The sequence below is a fragment of the Hypoxylon trugodes genome, assembly GCF_022578975.1.
Source record: "Hypoxylon trugodes strain CBS 135444 unplaced genomic scaffold F4822scaffold_3, whole genome shotgun sequence".
NCBI classification, from domain to species: domain Eukaryota; kingdom Fungi; phylum Ascomycota; class Sordariomycetes; order Xylariales; family Hypoxylaceae; genus Hypoxylon; species Hypoxylon trugodes.
This window is the reverse complement of record NW_026250018.1, coordinates 4,077,911-4,103,372: the sequence shown is the minus strand read 5'-3', so window position 1 is coordinate 4,103,372 and position 25,462 is coordinate 4,077,911. Positions and strand designations below refer to the sequence as shown.

Here is a 25,462-nt window from a genome sequence, read left to right as displayed (position 1 = left end):
TGATAGTGTAGAAGGATTCAAGAGGTAGCAGATGTCAGAGAGACATACATGGTCCCGCCATAACCATTATGGGGCCCCGGCTCATCCAATATGCAGGTGCTTTGGTTTTAGATGAACCGCGGCGACTTTTTGGGGGTGTGTTGAAAAAGAATAAGAGACAAGAGATTGGGAAGAAATGTGGGAATGGTGGAAAATTACGCACTGGGGATGGTCAACGATGTAAATGATGCCTCGGGGAACCTTGGAAGGTCTAGGCTGCTGAAAAAACTACCTAAGAAACTAAAAAACCTCCCTATCGGAGATGCTACAATTCGTTCCAAAGCGACCAAAGCGAGGCAGTCATTACCTGGGCTAGTGGTATTTTCTTAACTGGCGGACTGGTCAGGCGCTGTCCCGCAGGGGAAAGAAGAAGCGCACGCGGCAGCTGACAGGGTCTTAGTGGAACATAGAGGATCTTGCATTGTGAATGGCCAATCTGGGGATAAGCTAAAATACAATTGGTTAGAATATCGTAACCGACCCATAGGAAGCTTTCCCTGAGAAATACAGTGTACTTTACAGTATGTCGTACGATACCAGCTACTAAAAAGCATGTACCTTTCTTACATCTTATAAATCGGCTTGTGAAAGCCTCACCCGTACCGATTTTCCAATGCCACACGAGACACTTAGCCGATCGAGATGGAATCACTTCGCGCATACGACGTTAAGGGTATCCATCCATACAAATGATAAACTCGGGAAGTCTTAAGTGTTGAGATATTTACTTTATGTAAATATAACTACCTGCATATGTAAGTACTTGACTACACGATGCAACGGCATATGCTCGTAAGAAGACAGTACTTCTTCCCCATAGCCTTTTCACAAGATGATCAAAAGAATCAGAAGTGAAATTTAATACAATCATATGCTGTAATGATGAAACCAGAAAAGCAAAAGATCAACATACAATGTGTTAACCGATGGGAATAAGAAGGTACAAGCACGTGTCAGTCAGCCTAACATATGTTGGTCTAAAGTACCTGGGTGATCACATGCAACTAATATATCGCCTTGGCCAGCTTGACCAGTAAGAGAAGAGTCGATTGTATTGCTTTTGGCACTGTGAGGGAGACGAAGAAGCAAAAAAAGCATATGATTCTACTCCCTCCCGGGATCCGAAAAAAGAATGTCTTATGAAGAAATGAAAAGATGGTACGAATAGGTAAATCATTTCTCCTATGTGGAAATCCTCTCGATCCTATTTTCATTTCCTCAGCCTGTTTGAAACTCCCTTCCTAATATGTATTCCGACATTTTACAGATGATAGATAGATTGAAGTTACGTCTCTACCTAGGTAGTCTTCTGATGACCTCGTGACATGTTGTAGCTAGGAGTTGCGCTGGTTATATGCTAAGTTCTACTTGAAGCTGATCTTAACGTCACAAACGCAACCATAGACCTCAAGCTTCTAAAAGTATTCCACGTAAACATAAGCAAATTTCAGGCGATGATGACAAGTTGCCGACTAAGTGGATAAGACTTTATTTCAACCCGAGTTCCCAGTATTTCGAAAGCGGAACTTTAGATGCGACGGCGTATCCCTTGAGATGGGTTTAGTAGCAATAAAGAATGCGGAAAATATTCCTCATGAGATCAAATTTTGCAGCTAAGCGCCCTAGTTAACCGATTGATCGGTTGGAAGAATACAAGCTATCCATATCAATGAACATTAGAGCCAGTAATTGATCTAGGATAATAGAAACTGAACTGGGTTTTGTTCTCCATGCGGGTATTTGAGCTCGATGATCATTTAGCAACTAGCAACCGTCGAAAGTCACAGATAGAAGTGTCCAAGTTTCCGAATTTCTCGGTCAACAAAGCAGGATAATGAATGCTGGCTTGGAACAGATGTCACACCAACATACTCGCGTGAGTGATTCGAAAAAACATTTCACAGGTCGAATAGACAAATAAAAATGTTCGGTCCCTCTGACGCCGCCCAAGCAACAGTATGCTACCAATACGGCAGATAATACTCGGGCAGCTCTTATGGTACCATATCTAAATTGAATCCTTCTCCGCGTCTCGAAATCGCATGCTACATCAACGACTACACTATAGGAAAACCAACAGAATGCCGGCACCGGTTGTGTGGTAAAAATAATAATGAGCTGCACTGTCTATTGGACGCGTTGAAGAAGAAAGGAAGAGAGGAAAAACGAGAGACGAGATTTAGAAAATTATCTAGGAAGAAAATTGACAGTGGGTCCAGCTGGTGCAGGCCCCGCTACATCACGTGGCTTTACAAAAGTCGGGCGCACTCCAGCCTCTAATACATGTATGGTCTGTGCTTAAGTAAGTGAATGTGGCTTGAAAACTAAATCGCAGCTTCTAAGAGTAACTCGACGACGTGGGGTCTCTTTCGACAAGCTGTCCTAGGCTGCCTATCAAATCCTAATCAATCAATCAATCCCTATCAATTTCGTGTGCGCGTGTGATTTATAGAACAAAACATATTTCACTTAATCGACAAATTTCTATAGACCTTACATGCGCATTATTAAACTTGTCTAAATATTTCATCGCATGACCGAGCAATTCTTAGATTTGTTGTCTGGCCTAGGTGCCAATTGACATTCCCTTTCTACCTGCGCACCCCTGAATACAATACCAGTACCTGACCGACACTATGGCATCAGCAGTTTTCTTCCTCGATTTGAAGGGCAAGGTATGGCTAATACAGTCAAGGGCCTCTTGATGTTGTAGATTTACTAATAAATGATTGCAATAGACCCTACTTGCTCGAAATTATCGAGGTGATATTCCTATGTCAGCTGTCGAGAAATTCCCTATCCTCCTTAGCGAAGCCGAAGAAGAATCCTCTGCCGTACCGCCATGTTTTTCTCACGAAGGCATCAACGTGCGTACTCTAAGAATCATACATCCCCTTCGTTGATACTAACCGCTATCAGTACTTATATATCCGACACAACAACCTCTACCTCCTTGCCTTGACGAAACGAAACACAAATGCCGCCGAGATCCTATTATTCTTACACAAGGTCGTTGAAGTCTTCACCGAATATTTCAAGGCGCTGGAAGAAGAGTCTATTCGCGACAACTTTGTCATTATATACGAACTGTTGGACGAGATGATGGATTTTGGCTACCCTCAAACAACCGAGTCCAAGATTCTACAAGAATACATTACGCAAGAATCGCACAAGTTGGAAGTACAAGCACGACCACCTATCGCCGTCACAAACGCTGTATCATGGCGATCCGAGGGAATAAGATACAGAAAGAACGAAGTGTTTTTGGATGTTGTCGAGAGCTTGAACTTGTTAGTATCAGCGAACGGAAACGTATTAAGGTCCGAGATCTTAGGAGCGATTAAGATGAAGTGTTATCTATCCGGAATGCCAGAACTACGACTCGGTCTAAACGACAAAGTCATGTTTGAAACGACAGGGAGAACAACACGAGGCAAGGCTATCGAAATGGAAGACGTCAAATTCCACCAGTGTGTCCGATTATCACGTTTCGAGAACGACCGAACTATCTCATTTATTCCACCCGATGGTGAATTCGAGTTAATGAGCTACCGATTGAACACCCAGGTCAAACCTTTGATTTGGGTTGAATGTGTAGTTGAGAGTCATTCGGGGTCACGAATCGAGTATATGCTTAAGGCAAAGGCACAATTCAAGAGAAGGAGTACAGCTAATAACGTGGAAATCATCGTACCAGTACCAGATGATGCCGACTCGCCGCGATTCCGAACTAATATTGGAAGTGTTCACTATGCCCCCGAACAAAGCGCCATAGTATGGAAGATTAAGCAATTTGGTGGTGGCAAGGAATTTCTCATGCGAGCTGAGCTTGGACTTCCTAGTGTGAGAGGTGATGATGAGCATGGAGGAGGAATGACTGGTGGATTTGGTGGAAGTATGGGTGGTGTCACTGCAGGCAAGGGCGCCAAGAGACCTATTCAGGTCAAATTTGAGATTCCCTATTTCACAACGAGTGGTATTCAAGTGCGATACCTAAAGATTACAGAGCCCAAGGTATGTTGTTTCCGTCGAACGTATCCAGTATATCCGTGCTGATCCCCTTTCTAGCTACAATATCCCTCATTGCCTTGGGTTCGATACATCACTCAATCCGGAGACATAGCAGTGCGACTACCAGATGCTGTATAAAAGGTCAATCAATCTTGATCTATAATGTTCAAGGAAAATGTTACTTTCCGACAGGTCTAGAGAAAGGTTTCAGCTATGATATATCACAACTGGACAGTGGTAACGTGGAGCATGAATATCAAACGAGACTATTGATTCTATTTCTTTCATCCGTCCCGGTTTTAATTACGTGCGTCAAGGGATATGCTTCTATCATACAACCGCATCCCAGAATCAACGTGCCTCTAAACTAATATGTTAGACTCATCAGGAAACTCATCAGATGTCATTCAGTCAATACCAGTTTTTGAAGCTTGGGTTATCACTTATAAGAAATACCTTCCAATTTCTTTGATTGAGTTGACGGTCTATCAACAGAAGATGACATCCTCTCATTTTCATCTCATGGGAAAACCATGTTATCCAGGTAAGTGATCGCGCCGATCATGTCATAGCATCGCAGAGTAATTCTTCAAATATCTCGTTTGCTTCTCGCTGTTCCGTTCGTTCGAGTTCTATGCTTCTTCATTCTAGCAACTATCATCAGACACATCTTCAATATCAGACTACAGTCATTACAGTCGCTATAGTCATCACCACCTCTCTGTTCATTTCTGCACTTCCAACAATCACCATGCGCCTCATCGACGTCAACACTCTCGAGCTCAAGGAGTTCTTCGGCGAATCCACACCAAGCTATGCCATCCTCTCCCACACATGGGACGGCAACAAGGAAGTCACATTCCAAGAATGGGAGCGCCGCACCACCGATAAAGCTATCCAGCGCAAAGAGGGCTACGCCAAGATCATCGGGGCTTGTCGTCGCGCCCGAGCCGATGGTTTACAGTACCTTTGGTGTGATACCAACTGCATTGATAAGCGTAGCGAGGCTGAGCTGAGTGAGGCTATCAATAGCATGTTCGCTTGGTACCGAGATTCGCATGTATGCTACGCGTATCTTGCAGATGTCGAGGCGAAGACGGGGACGTTTGCGAAGAGCCGTTGGTTCACGAGGGGGTGGACGTTGCAGGAGTTGCTTGCGCCGAAGACGGTTATGTTCTATGACTACAGGTGGACGGTGCTTGGGGATCGCGCCGGGTTGGCGGAAATGATCTCGGGCAACACTAGGATTCACCTTGGGGTTTTGAATAACCGTTCCACAATTTATGATTATTCAATCGCGCAACAGATGTCATGGGCCGCGGATCGCCGGACGACACGCTCGGAGGATATTGCGTACTGTCTACTCGGTATCTTCGATATTAATATGCCTCTACTATATGGTGAAGGCCAGAAAGCGTTCACCAGATTGCAGCGAGAAATTATCGAGGTTTCTAATGACCAAAGCATCCTCGCATGGGATTTACCATGCTCAGACCCCCATCCTTGGACGAGTGCATTCGCACCATCTCCTGCTGAATTCCGTTTCTGTGGCTCAATCGTCAAGGACCACAAATACGATCACAATCCCTACTCCGTCACAAACTTAGGGTTATCGATGAACCTTGCTCTAGTCCAAACACTCGTTAGGAGGCTGGTCTTAGTGGGGTTGAATTGCACAAAACAACTATACCGCGAAGCTCCCCATCCCAAACCACCAGGTAAAATCAAACTTCATAGACCCTTCCGAATTTGGATACCCCTCTATCTTCTTAATCATCATACTTATGCTCGGGCTCATTATCCGTCCTCGAAAGTGTTCTTTGGAAGGTCGTATATAACTTTGGAACGGCCGATACCCACTGGATTATTTCTAACTATGGATTCAACCCAAGCCCGCAACGCCCAACCTCTCCAACCCTCTACCCAGATTATGCGAGATCGTTCATCGGATTCGCCATCTGGGTTGCACATCGCTATTGCGGCAGGAAATACGGCGCCCAATAGACACGCTTTAACGGAAGTATATCCTTTAGGCGACATTTTCATTGTTCAATTGAAGCGTCGGGGGCCTGGCACAGCCTCGCACCAGCTCATATCGTGCGGCAATCTTTCCATAATTATTTCGGTATTGTGGGACAAGAATGAGTCACCGCGAACATGGTTGCATACAATAATCTTAAATCCACAACTAAAAGTGACTTGCCAGATGGCTTCTAGTGTTGAGTGGAATTGCTTTTTTGAGGAGCATGGTCATTCGCAACAGTCCCAATGTTGCAATAACGTTGCAAATCTGCATTCACTTCACGAAAAATTGGAACGAGCTCATGGGGCATCCCTTAACCCATGCTATAAGTACAAAGACAGCCTAGCTCTCTTATTTGAGAGCCATCCTTTGAAGGATTTATTTGGACGACAGGAACTTGTAGTTGATATTATCCTCAAAGGTAAACCAGAGTCTACATAACGCCGTTTCTCAGCCAATACCGTACTTCAGCAGATACAAATTCTTCCCCAATTCTTATATAAATTGATAACTACCTAGGTATGTAGGTATTTGATTTTCCAGCTAAAGATTACTTATATAGCTAATACCAAATTTTCGACATCAATTCATTCAATTTACCGGGTCATCGAGGAAAACAACTTTGTGCTTGAAGCAGGCGGAGTATGAACTGTGCGTCATTCCCAGCATTGTTAAATAGAGCTTTATCATAACTAGCTTCGGGGGACGTTTGGAGGGCCTTTTCAAGCGTGACAGCGTCCAGTCGCCGATGCTGGAACTGCCATATCCTCTGGGTATCAAGAAACTCTGCAGCAGCCGGAGGCTTCCAATGATTTTCAAGCAATGCGACAGTGCGGTAAATATTATGTCCAACGATAATGGTTTTCGTAAATCGAGTAGTTAGTGGCTTGAAAACACTATCCATAGTCGGCGATATCTGTGTTTGCCTAATCACCTCAGTGGCGCGAAAAGCAAATATATTGGGATTATTTACTGTGTTTCGGTTCTTGAGGGCCATGTTGTCTTCGATTTGCCAATGGTAACTGTCTATATCGGATTCGTGATTAGTACTAGGACACCAAGTCGAAACTCTTATATCAGTAATCCTCCTTTGATCTACATCCCAAGTATGTACATCGATTGAAGCAAAGATAACAGCAGTCCCGTTAGACTCCCGCCATAGTTTTGCTAGGCTGTCATTGTCGTTTACGCATTCCTTGAGTGCCAAGCCGGTACGTCTATTTTCTAAATTTTGAACTGGTGTGTTTTGGATGTAGGCCAATAATGATGTCTTAAAGTTGTACGCAATTATGGCTAGGATCAGCAAGACGACTGAGCCGTAGTACAATATCATTAGATACTTGATAGATAGTTGAGCTAGAACGATATTTGTTTGATGTTGCGGTGATTCTTTCTGGTTTGTACAAGCTTTTTATACGACTCGAAAATCGAGCATTGTCTACATATTTTCAAATTGATGAGATCAGTCCAGTTTTTAATTTTAATAGAAGGCTTGAAAGCGACGCTTTTACGCCAAGAGTTGAAAGTGTTCTTTGTATATAACATACTATATCGCATACTAAGATTCTGGGGTTGCAAGTATTAAAGTAGCCCTACCTGGGGACTATCTCGCGACATCCCGGATCTCGTACTCACGAGTACTTCTTTATTTCATACGCATGTGCTCAATAGCAAAGACAAGGACAAAGAGGAAGATATCGACTCGCTTTTGTTGAGATTATAACGATGGTATGTTCGGTTATGTATGTATACTCCAACTACTAGGTAGGGCGACGGAGGAAGACTCGAGGAATTAAGCCCCCACGTCTTACATAGGGGAGAAATCTTATAGGTGGTTTTGTAGTGTAGTGGTGAGTTACCCCGGATAATTAGCAGGGAAAAAGAAAGAAATCCCCCCACGCTAAACTCCGCAAGGTTAACCCCCACGTTGAGAAAGTCTTGGCGAATATTCCCATCTCGGCCGTCCGGGCCGTCCCGAGCTGAGTGAAAGAAAAAAGAATGTCGCGCAGTTCTCGTTCTTTGTTCTTTTCCCCTAATCATATTCCTCCGGCTACCTATACCTGTACTTGCATCTACCTAAAGCAGTTCCCCTACATCTATTGAGAAAGGACAACCGGGACCCCCATCAACACTTTTAGACTAATCGAAAAAGTTAATCGGTTTATTTTTATTCGACTCCGCTTCGCCGGTTTCCTTTTCCCTTTCTTTTTAGTTTTTAGTGTTATTGTCTATCCAAGTCTGGATTCTGGATTGTCCCTTTTAATTCACCACCCCTTATTCGGGATCGCGGGAACACGGCTCGGCGCGTATGCAAGTCATACCTTGATTGAATGTTCGCTTTCAATGACCTCTGTTCCCTTTTTGTATATGCGTATACGTATTTGATACGGTACATTACTACTATGGACTGATTTGAACGAGCGATGTCGCGGTTAAATGGCGTCTCAGCAACAATCACTAGGAGCAGGAGGAGTAAATGGAGGGGCAAGTAATGGAAATGGTAGTAATGGTGGTAGCGGTGTCGGTGTCGGTGTCGGTGGCGCTGCCGGTTCCTACAAACGCGCAAGTCGAAAAGGTGCGCCACGGAGATTTACGTGCGAATGGCCTGGTTGTGACAAGATTTACTCAAGGGCTGAACATCTTCAAAGGCATCAATTAAATCGTAAGGCTAAGACTTTTCTATTTTCTATTTTCTATTTTCTATTCTTCCCTTTCTTCTATTATCCCTTCTATGTACTACCTATACGACCTATACTATCTATACTCTATACTACCTATAATCGGAAACGTAGATCATCTTCATTCTTTACCGTTTCCCCTCCCCTGGTTGTTCCCCCATTCTTTCATTAACTAGTACCCCCATTCACCGATTCACCGATTCACCGGGATCATCATCTTCTCCTTGTGGGTCTATATGGGACGGGAACAATTGCTATGATGCTAACCTAGATCTAAGATGATCCCAAGACCATCTATACTTGTGATGTACCGGATTGTAACCAGACGTTTGTGAGGCCCGACCTCTTAGCACGCCACAAAAAACGCCATTCCGCCTCATATATCCCGAGGAACCGGACAAGTAGCTTCAGTATCCCTACCAAGGAGACGGCTCAAGAAATTCCCGTGATGCCTTCGCCAAGCATCGCTACCAACGCCACTGGTCCTCCACGGTCAGCAACATTTCCACAGCAGCCCGCGAGTGCGCCTCGTAACGCCGCTGTACTGTTGTCTTCTGATTCCCCGGTTCAACCTCAACCTCCGCCGTTGCCACCTCCAATGGCGACACAACAAAGCCCACTTGCGCATACTGTGCCGTGGACATCTTCCATGGATGGCGTTAATATCATCCGCCAAAAGCCTAGCTTCTATGGCCGTGAGCAGCCATCTATGCACGAACACTCCACCTTCGTACCTTACCACAATGTCCCCGTCGCAGCTAATACCGACGGATTAGAGGTTCACGAGAACTTTAGTGTTTGGCTCTTTGACCCTCAACATACCTACCGAGACTTCAGCTTCACGAGTATTCCTTTCCTTGAAGGTGGTCTTGAGTCACCCTTCAATAATAACATTCACTACGATCACGAATCTCTCACTAGTCGATCTCAGCTTGACCTTACGCCTCCACGACATCCCGATATGCCTGACGAGCTTATTTCCGAGTATCGTCGCCAAGAAGTCTTGCGATACGTACAGTTATTCCATCAGAAACAGAATAGATTCGACTCGAAATTGGCCAACCTTATGCACGATAATGGCGAAGATACACCCGGACTGAGCCTCGAATTTTTACGAGACTGTATGCGACACTACTGGGATTTTGTATCGCCAAGGTTGCCCATCGTTCACCAACCGACGTTCTCTTCTGCTCAGTGCTCAATCTTCCTTCTCATGGTTATGATCGCATTAGGTGCTGCTCAGATTTACAGCCGCGAAGCTACAGGAGAGCTACTTGAGTACAAAGCATTTGCCGACTTAATCATCTCGAATGTCCGTTTTGAAATTCTGACTGCTGATGAAGCATCCCCTCCCGTGGATCTTTGGGTTGCTCAAGCCCTTCTATTGCTGGAATTTTACGAAAAGATGTACTCATCTAGGAACCTTCACGAGAGAGCGCATGTCTACCACTCCGTAACACTGACCCTCCTTAGACGAGGCAGTCCCTTAATTGGGGGCGCTGGGGCCGAATCACCTTCCGACGAACAAAACGGATCAGAGCATCCAGCAACATCAGATGCAAGAACGTGGTGGGTAAAATGGGCCAGGACGGAATCAATGCACAGAGTTGTCTTTGCAGCATTTATGATGGATATTATTCATGCCGCAATGTTTGGACACGCAGCCGATATGGCCCCTCACGAAGTTCGACTACCTCTACCATGCGACGAATCTTTATGGTCCGCTTCGAGTCCTGAGATAGTTCGGCATCACGATTCGAATTTCAGATTATACGGAGTTAAGCCTGTTTCATTTTTGGATGGACTAAAACGTGCTATCCATGGGCAAGAGGTACAAACACATGCATTCGGGCGCATGATCATCATGTGTGGACTTTTAAGTGTTGGATGGCATTTGAGGCATCGAGATACACATCTGAAATGGCTGGAGCTGGGAACCAACTCGTCTGATACTCGAGATAAATGGTGCAATATGCTACTAAAAGCATTTGACGACTGGAAGACCAGCTTTGACTCAGCAATCGGTTCAAGCGATGCAGACACAGATGGATCTGGACCACAATCACATTCTAATGGTCTCATTCAGAGTGCATCTGTGCTATACCACCTCGCTCATATTAGCCTGTACATTGATATTGTCGACTGTCAAGTCTACTCAGGAGCGAAACGATTACTTGGTCGCAAGGTTTCTACACGCGATTATACCAATGTGGTAACACGAATGTCTCTATGGTCAACTCAACTTACTACACGACATGCAATTCTTCACGCCTTCAGACTCCTTGACCGTATACTAGTAGACCCTCGACAAAAGAAAAGCAATGGCTATACGAATAACGTCATTGACACGTATGGGTTACAATATTCATGCCGGCGAGATCCCGATCCTCATCGGCCATGGATTATGTACTACGCCACTTTGAGTATTTGGTCCTTTGTACGCGCACTTACTCAATCAAGAGATCAAACCAATACACTTCGGCCATTACCGCAACAGATACAGCGCAGCACAACCGGATTCTTCGATTACCTTTCCAGAGTCACGAAATTATCGGAGCTTGACGTTACTGCAAATCTTCAAGACGGATTACCAAACTTACTGGATGCTATTGGCGCCCTTACATCTGAATCACCTTCTGAATTACTCAAGGAAGCATGTACTCGTTTAGATATGTGTAAACATATGCTGTATCATGGCGAGGCTTGAGCGCGGGACTTCCCCGGCTTTGCTTTTTGTCTGACATGCATCATGCATTATAATGAACACGGGATGAGATGCATTTATGAATTAATTGTGATATAGGGGGGATGGGAATTATTCATTATGGCCGTGTATTACCGGCCTTTGTCACTTGCAGTGTTGTCTAGAAGGTTAATTTCGAGGAGTTGGAAATAGGCTAGCTCAGCTACGAGGAATACATGTCAGGGCGGCTTTCTTAGCATGATACCAATTCTCTTCGGAGAATATGAATTATTTCGACATCCCGATCCGTTGATCTGCACCGGGTGAATGAGACCATTGAAGTTGTACAAACATGCAGCCATATATAATCACATAGAGAAGGACAGGGTACATTTAATAGATATCTAGCGATTATAAGACTAACAATAATGAGATTGAGTTCTTATCTGACTTGCCTTTCCCCTTGCTTCCATGGAAGAACGAGGCCTCATTTCCCCCCACGTTCATGGTTCTCTGCGTAAGTAATACAAATGATTAAATTTACTTACATAGGCAGAAATACAGCCAGGAACTCACCTATTCTGCTGGCGCCGGACCCTAATCCATGGCTTACCCCCTGAGAGCTGGAAGGTCACGGCTGTACACCGCCCATCCTAGGTACGCTAAGAACGCCCGCAGGTCTATTATCAAGCCTTCAGCTATATATGGAAAGGATACGCGGCTAAGAGTAAATATGCTGTCAGCATTGTCATCGGGTGTGGTAGAGGCGTTTGCGAGAAAGTTGTAAAAGCATGGTCTACATCATGAAGGAATCGGGATATTGTTCTTCTGAGCTGCCTGTTTCTTTAGGACTTTATCGGTATTGAATATCCCGCGACAGACTTCTAGCCTATGCGAAGCGTACCTAAGGCTTACACTGAGATCCTGCGTGCGGGGGATGCATTCTTACGGATAAGATGTTTAAATATTCTGACAAAGAGAAGCTAGACAGTCTCAGCCCTTAGTATTGTTCCATACGAAACTCGCCGGCGAGGATACGTGAAGGGCAGGTATTATGGATTCGGGGCCTATAATATGAGGGTACCCTCGGAAAAGGATTCAACGTGGCGTACGGTAGATCTTGTCTTTCAAGCAAAATCCCCAGTGCCGACGCGGGCAAAGGAAGATGGATCCTGCATAAGTAAGATTGTGGCGTGCTTTATTAGCTCCAACCAGGACACTGAGACAGAGCTCAATGTCTTACGACAACGTTTTTCTTTTCCTGGTCTACCGAGGTAGACTTTCCTCGCCCTAGTACCGGTATCATCTTCTCGTGAAATAAGCTACTAGATCTCGTTATTCTAATTTTCTCGTACTTAGTTATGCCCAAAGATGATTGTATACACACAGATGTAGCCTTGATTGTATCCGTGGTCAGAAACGATCCTCACGCCCACGTGTCGGCATGTGGCAAGCTTAATGGGGAAGTAAGACTCGTCTTGGCAACTCGGACTTTTTGAAACTCCTGTAGGTACATAAAGAGACAATAACATATGATACATCAATAGGAAGGGTGCTCAAGAAAAAGAAATATTGGAATATTGCTAGAGATATGCCACACTCAAAAACAATAGCGACTTGAGTATATGCATCCTTCCATTATCATTGGCTATCTTCTGCTTTGAGACTCGTACGCTGCATATGTCTAAGAGAGCTCTCTTCCGACACATTTGATCCTAACACAATAAGACTTGGTAAGTTTTATTTAGAATGACGTAATTTATAAGAATCATCCGCCGGAAGATATCACTCCTTTTTGATATAATCATTCGATCACATATCCCTTACATTCGGATAGATAAAAGGAATTCGGAGGCTGCGAGATGGAGTGTAGCACAAGTGAAGTTCTCCAATATCCGGTTGTCTAATTCCCTACCCAAAACTTCAGTGAGCGTATTCGGGTTTTTAGCGTGGTACGTGCTCAAGTAATTCTTCATCCGTGTTTGTTTAGGTGTTCCGACGAACTACCTATTGATGATGACGGATGTATCGATATTCCATGTCGGCTCCCCTAAGAATTCGGCAAACCCGGCTAATAACGGTATCTTGTAAGAAACCCGATGGATATTGTGGGGTTAACTGAACAAATCCCTGAACATGAAATTTAGAAATTACCTCCAAATATCGTAGACACGAAATCTCTTTATGTAGCCCCAAGGCAGAATTCAGGGTCTGCATCTAGTTATTATACCTCTAATGCCATGAGATGTAAAGGATATCGCTGCTGAGAAATAAGTTAATGGGGTACTAAAAGGGGGGATATTAAGACATGTGATTGGTTCAAATTCAATAACCCCATACAAAAACGTAACGGTTTCAAGTTGATCCCCTGAAGGTATCGTAGATGATACAACTTCTAAACAATCCAAGTTTCCGACGTCGTATTATTCTCCTTCCTATTTATTTACTAACCTGAGGTGAATCTTCTTTTCTACGATGTCTGTAATATTTTCCACATATATGATCGACAAGAGGATGGTGTAATGAAGATCTCGGTGATGATCCTATCATCACTTGCATTGATTTTCTGTCATTCCCGAAACCTCGCTCCAAACGTTTCGCCACACGCTCATAAGATGAACAGGTAAAATCGATCGAAGCATCGCATCTTTCATCTGATGTTGGTAATGTTTATCGTAAATTAACTCTCCTGCAAAGGAATCATTTCGGTATCTTACTGGACCGAGATCCCCCTCAAGAAAGGAAGGCAACAATATTGCCTTGAGACCTTCCTGCGAGTAGCTTGGCGCTTCAAATCTACTCAATAATTGGAGTATAGGATCTCGGATCTAGATATCTAGTATGATGGTCCTTTACAATAACATGTTCCTTGTGTTTGCGACGACCTTGAATTGTCGCTTAGGATAGTTGTGGGGTGTTGGCTGATGATCATCATTTGCGCGTTGTTTCCAGGTCTCGAGCCTCAACTAGAATAGGAAGAATGCCCGAAATATCTCTATGATGTTAACAACTACCCTATAGAAGGGAGGCTCTAATAATGGCCACCTACGAATTGAAATGGCTCTCCTTACGAAGGGTGTTGCTGTACACTATTCTTGTCGGCGCCAAGCCAACACAAATTCAACCTCAGAATAACGCCCCCTATCATAGGGATATCTCGAATTAGCAGCTAGATACTATAAACACAATTCTGAAGATGCAACAACCACCTGATACTGTAAAGGTACAATATCAATAATTCCGGGGTCTGATTTTATTCGACCTTCCCCATGTTATCTTGAATTGGCCCGTGGACGAACATGCGACGTATCAAAACAAGGGGGTTCCGGTAGCTGAGGCCGCAGGCGTTCCAGAAACCACCGCGCTCAGCCTCACGGCCCGATGTCAGGGGCTAGGAATATTTCGAGAATAGGGACATGATGAGGCGAGGCAGAATTATTCCTGTTTCTATGTGCTGCTGTTTGTTTAAGTACTTAAGCTTCTCCATGATCGCTCGGAATGATCTCCAGTCAGTGCGATTCACAACCCAGACAAACAAACAACAATTCAGCTTTCCACTTTATCATCCCATCTTCGCAAGAAACATTTCAGCTTTAGACTTTAGTCTTCATCAAACCAATCAATCAAAATGGTTCGCATCACCTTTGCCGCTATCCTCGCTAGTAAGTCCCAAGTGCCGTCTCCTATCCCTCTATCACATATCACTGACAGTACATAGTTGCCATCCCAGCTCTAGCCATCACCCCCGACCCCGCCGGCGACAAGAACGTCGGTAACGGCCAGGGTGTCCAATTCATCGGCGGCCAATGCCTCAGCTCAGCAGACTGCGCATCAACATGCTGCGCCGTAGTCACCGGCCAGAACTTCGGTGTGTGCTCCGGCCTCGGCGCTCAGAACCAAGCCGGCAAGGCAGGCTGTGGCTTCGGTGACGGTGGTGCCGCCCAGGCCGCGTCAAACAGCACCGGCTCCAACTAAATCACGCCATAATCGACGACGACAATATCCGCCCTTAATTAAGGCTATGTGGCGACACGATCGGAAGGATGTATATATTAAATGGACATCGAACGAGCGAGTGAGCGACACGGATCGCATGTGATGGAATCGGTCGGTCATTTTCATCGGCTACATCTTTGAGTTTAGCATTTGCATTTGCATTTCTGGGAAAGAGAAGAGAAAAGAGACCTCTCCTTCTCTAATGATGGCTTCGTTGGGAAATGGACACAGGATTGTCCTACATCGTTTTGCATCTGTTTCCAATAAAATTTGACATTCAACTTATAACATTAAGATCGGCGATGAAGTGACTGTAGCGATGCGACGAGAGGGACGAATGAATAGTGGATGATAAAAGTACTCACCATCGAAGAACGAACCAGGAGAGACGCTGGTGAATGTGGGGAATAGTAGCTATTGCAAGTAATCACCTAAGGTATATCACCATTAGGAAATACTGTATAATAAACTACCTAGGTATAAAACAACAAGCCGGTAGAAAACGCCGGTCGAGTGGTGTATTCGGAACTCGAAAGAGTTCGATATGACCTTACTTTTAGGTGTGCCCTTTACATAAATACATGTGAGTCTGGAAAAGCCTTGCAAAACCATCAAGGCATCTCTTAATCAATAAATCATTGCGATGAACCAGATCCCCACAACTCCTCTTCATCGACTATTATGAAGTTGTCGATGGCTACTCAGCAACAATGCAAATGACCACTCCCTGTATGACTGATCGAATCAGATAGTAGCCACCCTCCTTCTTGAACACCATAGGATGCAGTGATCCGTCAACGCCATGCCTCATTATATACTCGTTTCGTCCGCTCAGACCATGATTAGGTCCTGTCTCGTTCTTTGGGTATTTTTCGTAGAAAATTCAAGCATCTCTTCCAAACCGAACATCAAATTCCCTCAACACGCCCATGATACTAGCCGCCTCGACCTCTATAGGGAGTCTAGCCGGGGAATTATGTTGTTGGGGAGTAGCTCTAAGCTTTGGAAGCCATGTGCCTATCTCACTCGATGCCTTGTCAAAGTTTCGATGGCTAGATAGTGTCTTGTATGCTTCTGCACATGACACACTAACATCCTTCGATGACTTGCTTGGTCCCGCTGCATCCTCCATGGATTTGCAACATCCAGAGCCGCCAGATCCACCGCAGCAGCCACCGCCAGGCCTATCCGAGTTACGATCAAAGCTTGCTGCAAGACTGCGACAGAAAAGACCTGACTTAGGGTCTTTCAGACATTGAGCACATGTGCCAGGTCCGTTAGGGCCACATCCAGCAGAGGGACGGCCAGTCGGAATTGCAGTACGACTGAACGTGTTGATACTCGGCAACTTGATGGCTCCGGTCGATGTGACTTCCATGGAAAGGGGACCCACATCATTCTCTGAAGGGGGAGGAGTCTGTACTTGTTGGGACACTGGGGCAAGGCTTTGTGCAGCGGCTTCGGCACACATACAATACGTACCCTCCTTACAGAATCCACAAGAATCTCGGGGAGCAATAGCGGTCTGAGCAACAGGTTGATACAAGGCTGGCTCCGGAGCCGGCGCCACGACTTTCTTCTTAGAAAACATGTCGGTGAAGTCGACTTCGTGAGGATAGGGGTTGGGTATCTTCTGCCTCTTCTCTTCAGGTGCCATGACGGATATTGATGATGGCTTTCGCTTCAGCTCGGATTCCGAACTCGGAGCTGGTGCTTTGAGTACAGCTTCGAGACACTCACATTTGGTTCCGATCGTGCATTTACCGCATCCAACAGGTGTATTGGCAAGGACCTCGTCGACACAGGCACATGGTCCGGTAGATTCACAATTGCCGCATCCTGCGAGATCCGTCGATGGCTCCCGGGGCCCTCCGGATAGATTTGATGAATCGGGAGGAGAAATAATCTGCGAGATCGAAAAGGCGGTAGTCGAGTTACGATGATCTGGTGCATTGCTCGCGACGCTTCCTCGAGGGGTTGGATGTTGAGAGTGATTTGTTAAGTTGGTTCGTCCTTGATAAGCTGTGAGACTTCCATGCCTCGAAGAAGTATTCGAGCCTTCGGCTCTCCATCGTCGTCGTAAATCGTCGAGTTCGTTTGTTGTTTTGGCGCGCTCGGCACGTTCCTTCTCTAGTAACTCCTCAAGGTGAACACATCTGCTTCGTAGATTCTGCACCTCAGCATCTAAACCCGATACTTCATCTCGTAACTGTTGCTGTGTCCGCTCGTACTCTTCCTTCTGATCATCTAGCTGTTCCTCCAATTCGCCAACCCGAGCGGCTCTTCGTTCGCGGAATGCACGCTGGGCAGCCCTGTTTTGAGCCTTGCGCTTAGTAGGTGGAGTGTCTGTGGCAGGCTTCCGACCGGGCTTAGGCCTCGGAGGTACAACCCATTCCTTGCTGGTAATTGAATTTTTTCCGATGGCGGCAGACGCCATATTGGTAGCCTGCTGAAATGCGGCTACAGGTTTGATAGCAAGTTGATGAGCTGATGTGGGTGTAGATACGCTGGAAATGGGCGAAGCAGCCGAGGCGGGGGAGGATGCAGCTGAGATAGGGGTTATGGCGAGTTTGGTTGGTTGCGGTTTGGAGTGGCCGTTCAAATTAGGAAGAGGAATAGTAGTGGCAATTGTGGTGGTAGTAGGGGCAGCCATAACGATCCGATTCTGGAGCAAAGAGGTGGGAGAACCATTCAAGGAATCCTATTCGCTGTGTAGCTCGGCGATGCAATGCACCTCGGACATCAGTGTGCGTTGATGACTTGGGTTTTCCGCGGGTTTGGGATCCGCAGACCTGCAACTCGATACTGAAATCGTGTGACGAAATCCAAGAAGGTAAGGTAGTTTTGTTTATCAGGAGAGGATCTTCTTGACCGTTGAAAATTATTTGTCTCTCTTCTCTTTTCTCCTTGATATGATGTATGAGTTGATTTTCTTTTTTTTGGTGTGGGATTTTCTTCCCTCAGTTCAAAGGGAAGAAAGAAAAGAAAATTAAAAAAGGAAAACAATTACGAGAATTGCTCAGGGTCCTCCCCTCCGATTAAACCAAGCAAACTTGGGGGTGGCAGGTATGTAGGTAGAGGAAAATCAACTTGAAGTGGGAACGGGCCGAGCTTGTTCATCAGGGTCCGAATTAGGGCTTTTTGTGTAGATGTAGATATGTATTTTATTGCCTCTTATGTCTTGGGGTGAGTTGGGATTTGTCGTGTAATGTGTCTGTTTATTCGCTTCAATCAGAACGGAACAACCAACGACTATAATTGTTCTTGTTCTAGCGATTGAAAAGTGTGACTAAAGGATGAACGAATTAGGTAGATGGAACAAGGTCAATCAATAGACGTAGGCTTCGTCAATCAATTTACACAACCCAGGATTAATGTAGTATTGACGATTCCCTCTTCCAAGTTGTCCTCCTTGTTCCGGATTGGTGTTGAATGAGTATGGGTGGTGGGGGGTTTGAAGAAAAAACTTTGGGGGGTCATGCAGACAATTAGAATACGTACCACCTTCGTTGAGTACTGTGAATAGGTACTAGGTAGGTAGGTAGGAGGTAGGGGAGTGGAGGGACAGGAATGAGTGTGAATGGTCGTAATGATGGGTATGGGTTGGTTGGTATGGTAAGAAGGGAAAAGACGACGAACGGTGATGGTTCGAGATCCCACTGATCAGATTGATAAGATTATGCCAGGGCCCTGTAGCCCGCAGTCCCATCGCCCAGATGAGCCGACAATATCACATGGATCCCCAGATAGGATAGGCTCGGCGGAAAAAAAATCAAAGTATCGATCCACTTCTGCATGCTCGGACCTGTCGGATTCCGAACTTATTCGGTTCTTTTGTTTGGTTTAACGCCCCTTGTTTGTAATTGCCCCCTCGTTCAGTATTCATACATCCATACATCCATACGGAGATATATGTATATGTAGTTAGTAATTAGTAGGCAGTTACTAAAAGATCGTTGGTTTGGGAGAGATGTGTATACACTAGACAGCTGCTAGGTTGAAAATTGGTGAGAACATTAAGAATTGAATTGGTCACTCGGGTATGACCGGGAAATAATTTGCTCTGTTCTGCACTGCGCTAGTACGCTAGTTCAAAGCCCCCCTCTAAAACACCGGTACCGGAGCGTTACTTGCGCGTGCGTGTAACACCAGAAACTAAAATAAGTACCTTAACTTAGCACTTCCAATGGCTGCTTGGTATGTGAATGTGGGGATGGACCCAATTATGTCAGCAGGGTAAGGTGAACATCGGTGTAACGCCGTGTCGTAATCTTTTTTAATCTAAGGTATTAAGGTTAAACACATGTGCACTTTCAACTGTCAACTGTCAACTGTGTACGTACTGCCATGTACATCATATCTGACGCCGCCGACTTTAGAGCGTCTTAACTGCTTCTCGCGATTCCACTTTAAGAACGATAATCAATTCATCATATACAGTAATTCGAGGGATATTAGTTACCTTATACCTCTACTAGGGAAACCAATCGACACCATTTCGATTCGGATGGGCCAAGACCAAATAACAAATCATACCCAACAATTCGGCGACATTTGGAACTAAAGCTGGAATGGCCCACCTCTCAGCAGCATTATCGCCGACTAGGCCATTAAGTTCCCGCAGCTTTGCTCTTGTCTCCTCTTCCTCTTCCTCGGACGGCGAAGATGATGTCCCGCTTCCATTTCCTACCGCACTTCCACGCTCCGACTTCCTTGCGCCCGACTTTGATCCAGCCGAGTATCTCTCATCCCTCGCGAATCGTCATCAAACTCTAGAAGACCTGCGATCCGACCTCAGAGAACGCAGCGCTGCTATTAGTACCGAATTGCTAGAACTAGTAAACTCGAACTATACTAGCTTTTTAAGCTTGGGTGATGAGTTAAAAGGTGGCGAGGAAAAAGTCGAGGATGTTCGCGTAGCACTATTAGGCTTCCGACGAGCTGTAGAAGAGATTAAGGGTCGGGTAAAAGAAAGAGGATCTGGGGTTTCCGGCCTCAATCAGGACCTAGTTGACGTGAGGGGGGAGATCGAGACTGGGAGGAAGATGCTAGAACTTGACGAAAGAATATCTGCGCTCGAAGGAAGATTGGCGATTGGAAGTACAGGGCCAGACAGCGATGATAGTGACGAAGATGAAAAAGATGAAGACGAACTGGATGGAGCTGTGGGAAGCAGTTCAGCAAAATTAACCCAACTGGCAAACGAATACGTCATAATAGACGAATTAGCTGACGACATCGGAAGAGAGACTTCTTTCATACGAAAAACTGAGGAGAGGTTGACGAGATGTCGAAATACTATCCTCCTAGACCTTGGTGCGGCGTTGAAGGAAGCTAAGAGAGTGGGCGTGAGAGGGCAAACGAAATTACTCAAACTGATGAGTATATATTCTCTACTGGATGCTCATGCTGATGCGGTCAAAACGTTGAAGAGCAATTAACCTGACACGGATATTATTCGGCATTTGGTATAGATCGTCGTGTTGTGGAAGTGTGTTTGTAAAGATACCCAAGCATATACATATGTATTGCTTATATAAAATATGATACAATTTTTACACTGCTTTGCTTCCCGGGTATATGAATGTTTACATAGCCGTGCTTAAATACTCCGGTTTGACCTTCTCATCTGTAGAATTGAAGGCACCATTCAAGCTGAAACCCGGTCCACTCGTAGAGCTCAGTACAACTTCGATCAAATCCTTCTTAACTTTGTCTTCCATCCTCATAGTACCTTCCCTCACCGCCGTCACGAGCGCCTTGATATTCTCGGATAACATCTTAGGAGTAAATTGGATGTTACCAATAGGCATACGGATAGCTCCAATCCTCTCCCTGTAGGACTCAGCACCAGCCATGTCACGCATCATAGCCCCCACACTTTTTGTTATGGTATTGGTCTTTAAACTGGGCATCAAACCTTTGGGACCGAGTATTCGACCAAGACCAGCTTTCTTGAGGGCAGGTTCGCAGTCGACATGACAAATCAGACGGTTAAAAGGCAGCTTGTTCGGATTGGCCTTGATAAGTTCGAATAGAGATTCTTCTCCAAAGGCAACAGCACCCATCGCACGGGCATCGTGCATAGAACCACTGCCTTCCTTGCAAATAACAGCAATGCGAGTGTCGTTCTTGATTGGGTAGGGTAGACGTATCCGATCTCGAAGAACCAAACTGTTCTTAGGTGTTCTAATTTTTAAAGCGACTTCATAGGTTGCAGAGGATGGAGGGCGGCCAACTTCGAAAGCTCGCAAATATCTATATTCATTCATCCTTCTGTTAGAAATAGCCGAAACGAACAGAGGACCCAATCTTCAAGTGGATTACTTACCGCATGGCATCGCATATCGAATATCGTTCCTCCTGGCTTGGTGTAGCATATTTATATTCCTTATGACGATTCTGTTTCTTCTTCTTCTTGAGTTTGGCCTTGTCTCGTTCTCGCTTTTGCATAGCCGTAGATCCGGCGCTCTTGCATCGTGTTTGGACTATCGAGGGAGCTAGAAATCTAGGAAGTGTTGATTGGACTGGTCTCTTAGATACTGATAGACTTAGCCTCGCCAGCGAAGCAATACACTGGTTTGCTGAAGCCATTGCGATTCTCAGTAGTCGTCGATAGTGGTGGCTTTGCGATGGACTACGACGAAACTTGAGAAATGAATAAATTTGGACATGGATTAATATTTTCAGCCTCAAATCTCCAATTAACCAGCCACATTTGAGCTATAATGGGCCACATTAATCACCTATCTTATCTTCTTATCTAATCAGTGTATTTCGGGCAGCACCCCGCCACCAGCCAGCTTCCCAATTTCAATACAATGCCGTCAGTGGGGTGACCCCGCCACAAAAAAAGCAGTCGCCTGCTCGTTGACTCAAAACGGACGAGGTCGCTCTCTCTCCGTCGACTCACTCAAGTGTAACTATCCATCTTTACTTAAAATTTTCCCCAAATTTAATTCATTAGGGAATTTCACATAAACATCAAGTCACAATACAATTCCCAAAATGAAGGTTGACGAGCTCGTCGCCGTCTCAACCTCCCTAGGAGGGGATTTCAAGTCCATCGAACCCCACCTCGTCCGACTTGAGAAACATCTTACCTTACGAACATATCTCGCCGGATACACACTAAGCGAGATTGATTCCAAGATTTGGATCGCCATAAAGAGCAATCGTGTTGCCGTATCTTTCGTTCGCAAAGGATCTTACGCAAACCTCTACCGATGGTTTACATATATCGAACAAGCTCACCCGGAGATTCAAACTGAAGTCAAGGCTGCCGACTCGGCGCGTAAGGCCAAGGTCCAAGCAGCTAGTCGAGCCGGAGCAAGTTACAACTTAGCCCTACAGGAGACCGACAAGGGTGTTGTTACTCGTTTCCTACCAGAGCCATCGTAAGAATATCGTAGTCTAGAGGATATGAACGTGAGCATATTTCTAACTTGAATAGGGGATACCTTCATATTGGACACGCCAAAGCCGCCCTACTCAGCGATTACTTTGCCCACCAAGCCTACGACGGTAAGCTTCGACTTCGACTCGACGATACCAACCCTAGCAAGGAGAAAGAGGAATACCAGGATGCCATCATTGAGGATCTTGCTCTTATGGGAATCAAACCCGACGTTGTTACGTATACCTCCGACTACTTCGACCACCTTTACGATACCTGCCTTTCTCTCATCAAGAGTGCCAACGCATATGCCGATGACACGGACGTAGAAACAATGCGCGATGAGAGAGGAAAAGGAATTGCATCCAAGAGACGAGATCGTACTGTTGAGGAGAATTTGCGAATATTCGACGAGATGAAGAATGGTACCGAGGAGGGGTTGAAGAACTGCATTCGTGCCAAGATTTCCGTCGACAACCCAAACAAGGCCATGCGCGATCCCGTCATCTACCGATGCAACCCTAATGACCCTCACCACCGAACCGGCACTAAATGGAAAATGTACCCGACCTATGACCTTGCATGCCCTGTCGTCGATAGCTTAGAGGGTGTTACACATGCTCTGAGGTCAACTGAGTATACCGATCGTAACCCTCAATTCCAATGGTTCCTTGACACACTCAAACTGCGTCAAGTTTACATGTGGGATTTTGCTCGTATGAACTTCATTCGAACATTCCTGTCTAAGCGTAAGCTAGCAAAACTCGTTGATACCGGTCGAGTTTGGGGTTGGGATGACCCACGGATGCCTACAATCCGGGGTATCAGAAGACGAGGCATGACTATTCCCGCGCTTCGTGATTTCATTTTAAAGCAGGGTCCATCCAGAAATGTTGTATCTATGGATTGGGCTAGTTTCTGGGCCACGAACAAGAAGGAAATTGACCCAGTTGCACCACGACACACCGCCATTCTTAAGAAAGACCACGTCAAAGTAGCCATCATGGGAGATGAGGCACCGTCAGAGCCACGTACCGAGGAGAAGCCCCTCCACCCCAAGAATCCCTCCATTGGAACGAAGAAAGTGGCTTTCAGTAAGGAACTAATATTAGATCAGGCCGATGCCAAGTCATTCAAGGATGGTGAGGAGATTACTCTGATGCAATGGGGCAATGCTTTTGTGAGAGCTGTTGCAAGCGGTGACCCTATCACTAGCATCACTTGCGAGTTGAACGTGAAAGGAGATGTCCGTTCTACAGACAAGAAAGTTACTTGGCTCTCGACGCAAGGACAAACGCTTGTTGACGCGGAACTTTGGGACTTCGACTACCTAATCACCAAGGATAAACTCGAGGAGGAGGATGACTTGGAGAAATTCCTAAACCCTGTAACGGCCACGTTGGAGGAAGCGTTTTGTGATGAGGGTGTAACCAAACTCAAGAAGGACGACATCATCCAGCTTGAACGAAGAGGGTACTACCGTGTAGACAAAGGATACAATGATGATGACGACAAGAAGGTTGTCTTGTTCTGTATTCCCACTGGTAAAAACAAATAGATAAAATGTTACGTGAGACCTGAAGGGATCTTAACAATTGGAGGATAATACAAAAAGTTCTTGCTAATAGACTCAGTTAAAACATGGCTGCCACATTTGTGCCTAAACATATCGTTACGAGACAAGCCACATTACGAGCTCGAATGCTTTTCTTCAGATCAATAGGAGCAGTACCGTCAACCAGGATTACTCGAATTTTCATGTTGATCATGATCATGATCTTAATACCGCTAGTACTTACCTTATATGGAAATTATGAGGATCTTGTATTATACAGCAGTCTCTCATGTTCCTGATTCCAACATTTTGTTTCCCTAAAAAACGAATCACGAGTAATGTAGCATTATAATTCAGCCCAAGTTCTAAATAAATCAACTAATAACCCATTTTCTAGGACAAACAAACAGATCACCCCTGAGGTTATCTAGAATCTTCTTTCTTTTTCTTGGGGTCCGAATAACAACGCTGAGTTGAGTTGAACCACGTCACTTACAGAAAATGCCTCATTCAATGCTCAACTTCCAAACTAGCTGTTATTATTGGGTTGTGTTGATTATGAGGGTTTGTTGTTTTCTTTGAACTGTGAGATCAGCTTACGCCAGTATGTTCGTAAAGGAGGGTCGTCCACTGCCAGCAAAAAGGTACCTATGTAGGTAGGCTGCCTTGGCCGAATTAGTTAGACTGGTTGTTGTTGGATTATGAAGGTTGGCGTTGAGACAAACAATCACAAGAATAACAATACCAACACAGTGTTAGCTCGTTGTAATAGAATCTGTCACAAACGGCTCAGTATACTTTATTTTCTAACGGGAGAATCCGCATGTACCTGGCTTCCTGGATTCAATGATATGATGACTCCTCATTTGGTTCGATTAACATCAACAACAAATACTTAAAGCTACTCGTACGAGGCGCCTGCGATGATCAAGTCATACCCATCATGCGAAGTTAGAAAGAAAATATAAGCAGCAACATAAGTAAGGTGGGTAGTATTACTATAGAGGCGATATAGTTATGACCAGTATTTTCTTCTCCATCTATATCTCGACAAAACCTTTAGCTGCCTGCTGGAGTATTG

General features: G+C 45.1%; 9 protein-coding genes across 9 annotated transcripts; 6 read left to right on the top strand and 3 right to left on the bottom strand.

The window, feature by feature from the left end:
• Positions 1–2,675: 2,675 nt before the first annotated feature.
• Positions 2,676–4,188, top strand: F4822DRAFT_427578 (Mu homology domain-containing protein; the record flags this gene model as incomplete). The annotated part of the gene is made up of 4 exons (XM_051460769.1): positions 2,676–2,714; positions 2,778–2,906; positions 2,959–4,053; positions 4,108–4,188. The coding sequence occupies 4 exons, from the start codon at positions 2,676–2,678 to the stop codon at positions 4,186–4,188; spliced, it is 1,344 nt and encodes a 447-aa protein (XP_051317494.1).
• Positions 4,189–4,801: 613 nt separating this feature from the next.
• Positions 4,802–6,514, top strand: F4822DRAFT_427577 (HET-domain-containing protein; the record flags this gene model as incomplete). The annotated part of the gene is made up of 1 exon (XM_051460768.1): positions 4,802–6,514. The coding sequence occupies one exon, from the start codon at positions 4,802–4,804 to the stop codon at positions 6,512–6,514; it is 1,713 nt and encodes a 570-aa protein (XP_051317493.1).
• Positions 6,515–6,627: 113 nt separating this feature from the next.
• Positions 6,628–7,572, bottom strand: F4822DRAFT_193702 (uncharacterized protein). Its single transcript, XM_051453611.1, has one exon. The coding sequence runs from the start codon at positions 7,404–7,406 to the stop codon at positions 6,678–6,680; it is 729 nt and encodes a 242-aa protein (XP_051317492.1). The 5' UTR covers positions 7,407–7,572; the 3' UTR covers positions 6,628–6,677.
• Positions 7,573–8,035: 463 nt separating this feature from the next.
• Positions 8,036–11,884, top strand: F4822DRAFT_397539 (uncharacterized protein). Its single transcript, XM_051457629.1, has 2 exons — positions 8,036–8,735; positions 9,030–11,884. Exons 1-2 carry the CDS (start codon positions 8,510–8,512, stop codon positions 11,456–11,458), a joined length of 2,655 nt encoding a protein of 884 aa, XP_051317491.1. The 5' UTR covers positions 8,036–8,509; the 3' UTR covers positions 11,459–11,884.
• Positions 11,885–15,062: 3,178 nt separating this feature from the next.
• F4822DRAFT_427574 (uncharacterized protein) lies at positions 15,063–15,409 on the top strand (the record flags this gene model as incomplete). Its single annotated transcript, XM_051460767.1, has 2 exons — positions 15,063–15,096; positions 15,153–15,409. 2 exons carry the CDS (start codon positions 15,063–15,065, stop codon positions 15,407–15,409), a joined length of 291 nt encoding a protein of 96 aa, XP_051317490.1.
• A 646-nt stretch (positions 15,410–16,055) lies between these two features.
• On the bottom strand, positions 16,056–18,491 carry F4822DRAFT_193595 (uncharacterized protein). The gene has a single exon (XM_051453610.1). The coding sequence runs from the start codon at positions 18,081–18,083 to the stop codon at positions 16,314–16,316; it is 1,770 nt and encodes a 589-aa protein (XP_051317489.1). The 5' UTR covers positions 18,084–18,491; the 3' UTR covers positions 16,056–16,313.
• Positions 18,492–19,648: 1,157 nt separating this feature from the next.
• F4822DRAFT_397531 (oligomeric golgi complex component, COG2-domain-containing protein) lies at positions 19,649–20,947 on the top strand. The gene has a single exon (XM_051457628.1). The coding sequence runs from the start codon at positions 20,002–20,004 to the stop codon at positions 20,869–20,871; it is 870 nt and encodes a 289-aa protein (XP_051317488.1). The 5' UTR covers positions 19,649–20,001; the 3' UTR covers positions 20,872–20,947.
• F4822DRAFT_397530 (50S ribosomal protein L1) lies at positions 20,948–22,087 on the bottom strand. Its single transcript, XM_051457627.1, has 2 exons — positions 21,762–22,087; positions 20,948–21,688 (listed from the first exon to the last, which is right to left on the bottom strand). The coding sequence occupies exons 1-2, from the start codon at positions 22,022–22,024 to the stop codon at positions 21,019–21,021; spliced, it is 933 nt and encodes a 310-aa protein (XP_051317487.1). The 5' UTR covers positions 22,025–22,087; the 3' UTR covers positions 20,948–21,018.
• A 351-nt stretch (positions 22,088–22,438) lies between these two features.
• On the top strand, positions 22,439–24,747 carry F4822DRAFT_442581 (glutamyl-tRNA synthetase; the record flags this gene model as incomplete). The annotated part of the gene is made up of 2 exons (XM_051463005.1): positions 22,439–22,827; positions 22,884–24,747. The coding sequence occupies 2 exons, from the start codon at positions 22,439–22,441 to the stop codon at positions 24,382–24,384; spliced, it is 1,890 nt and encodes a 629-aa protein (XP_051317486.1). The 3' UTR covers positions 24,385–24,747.
• Positions 24,748–25,462: the final 715 nt, after the last annotated feature.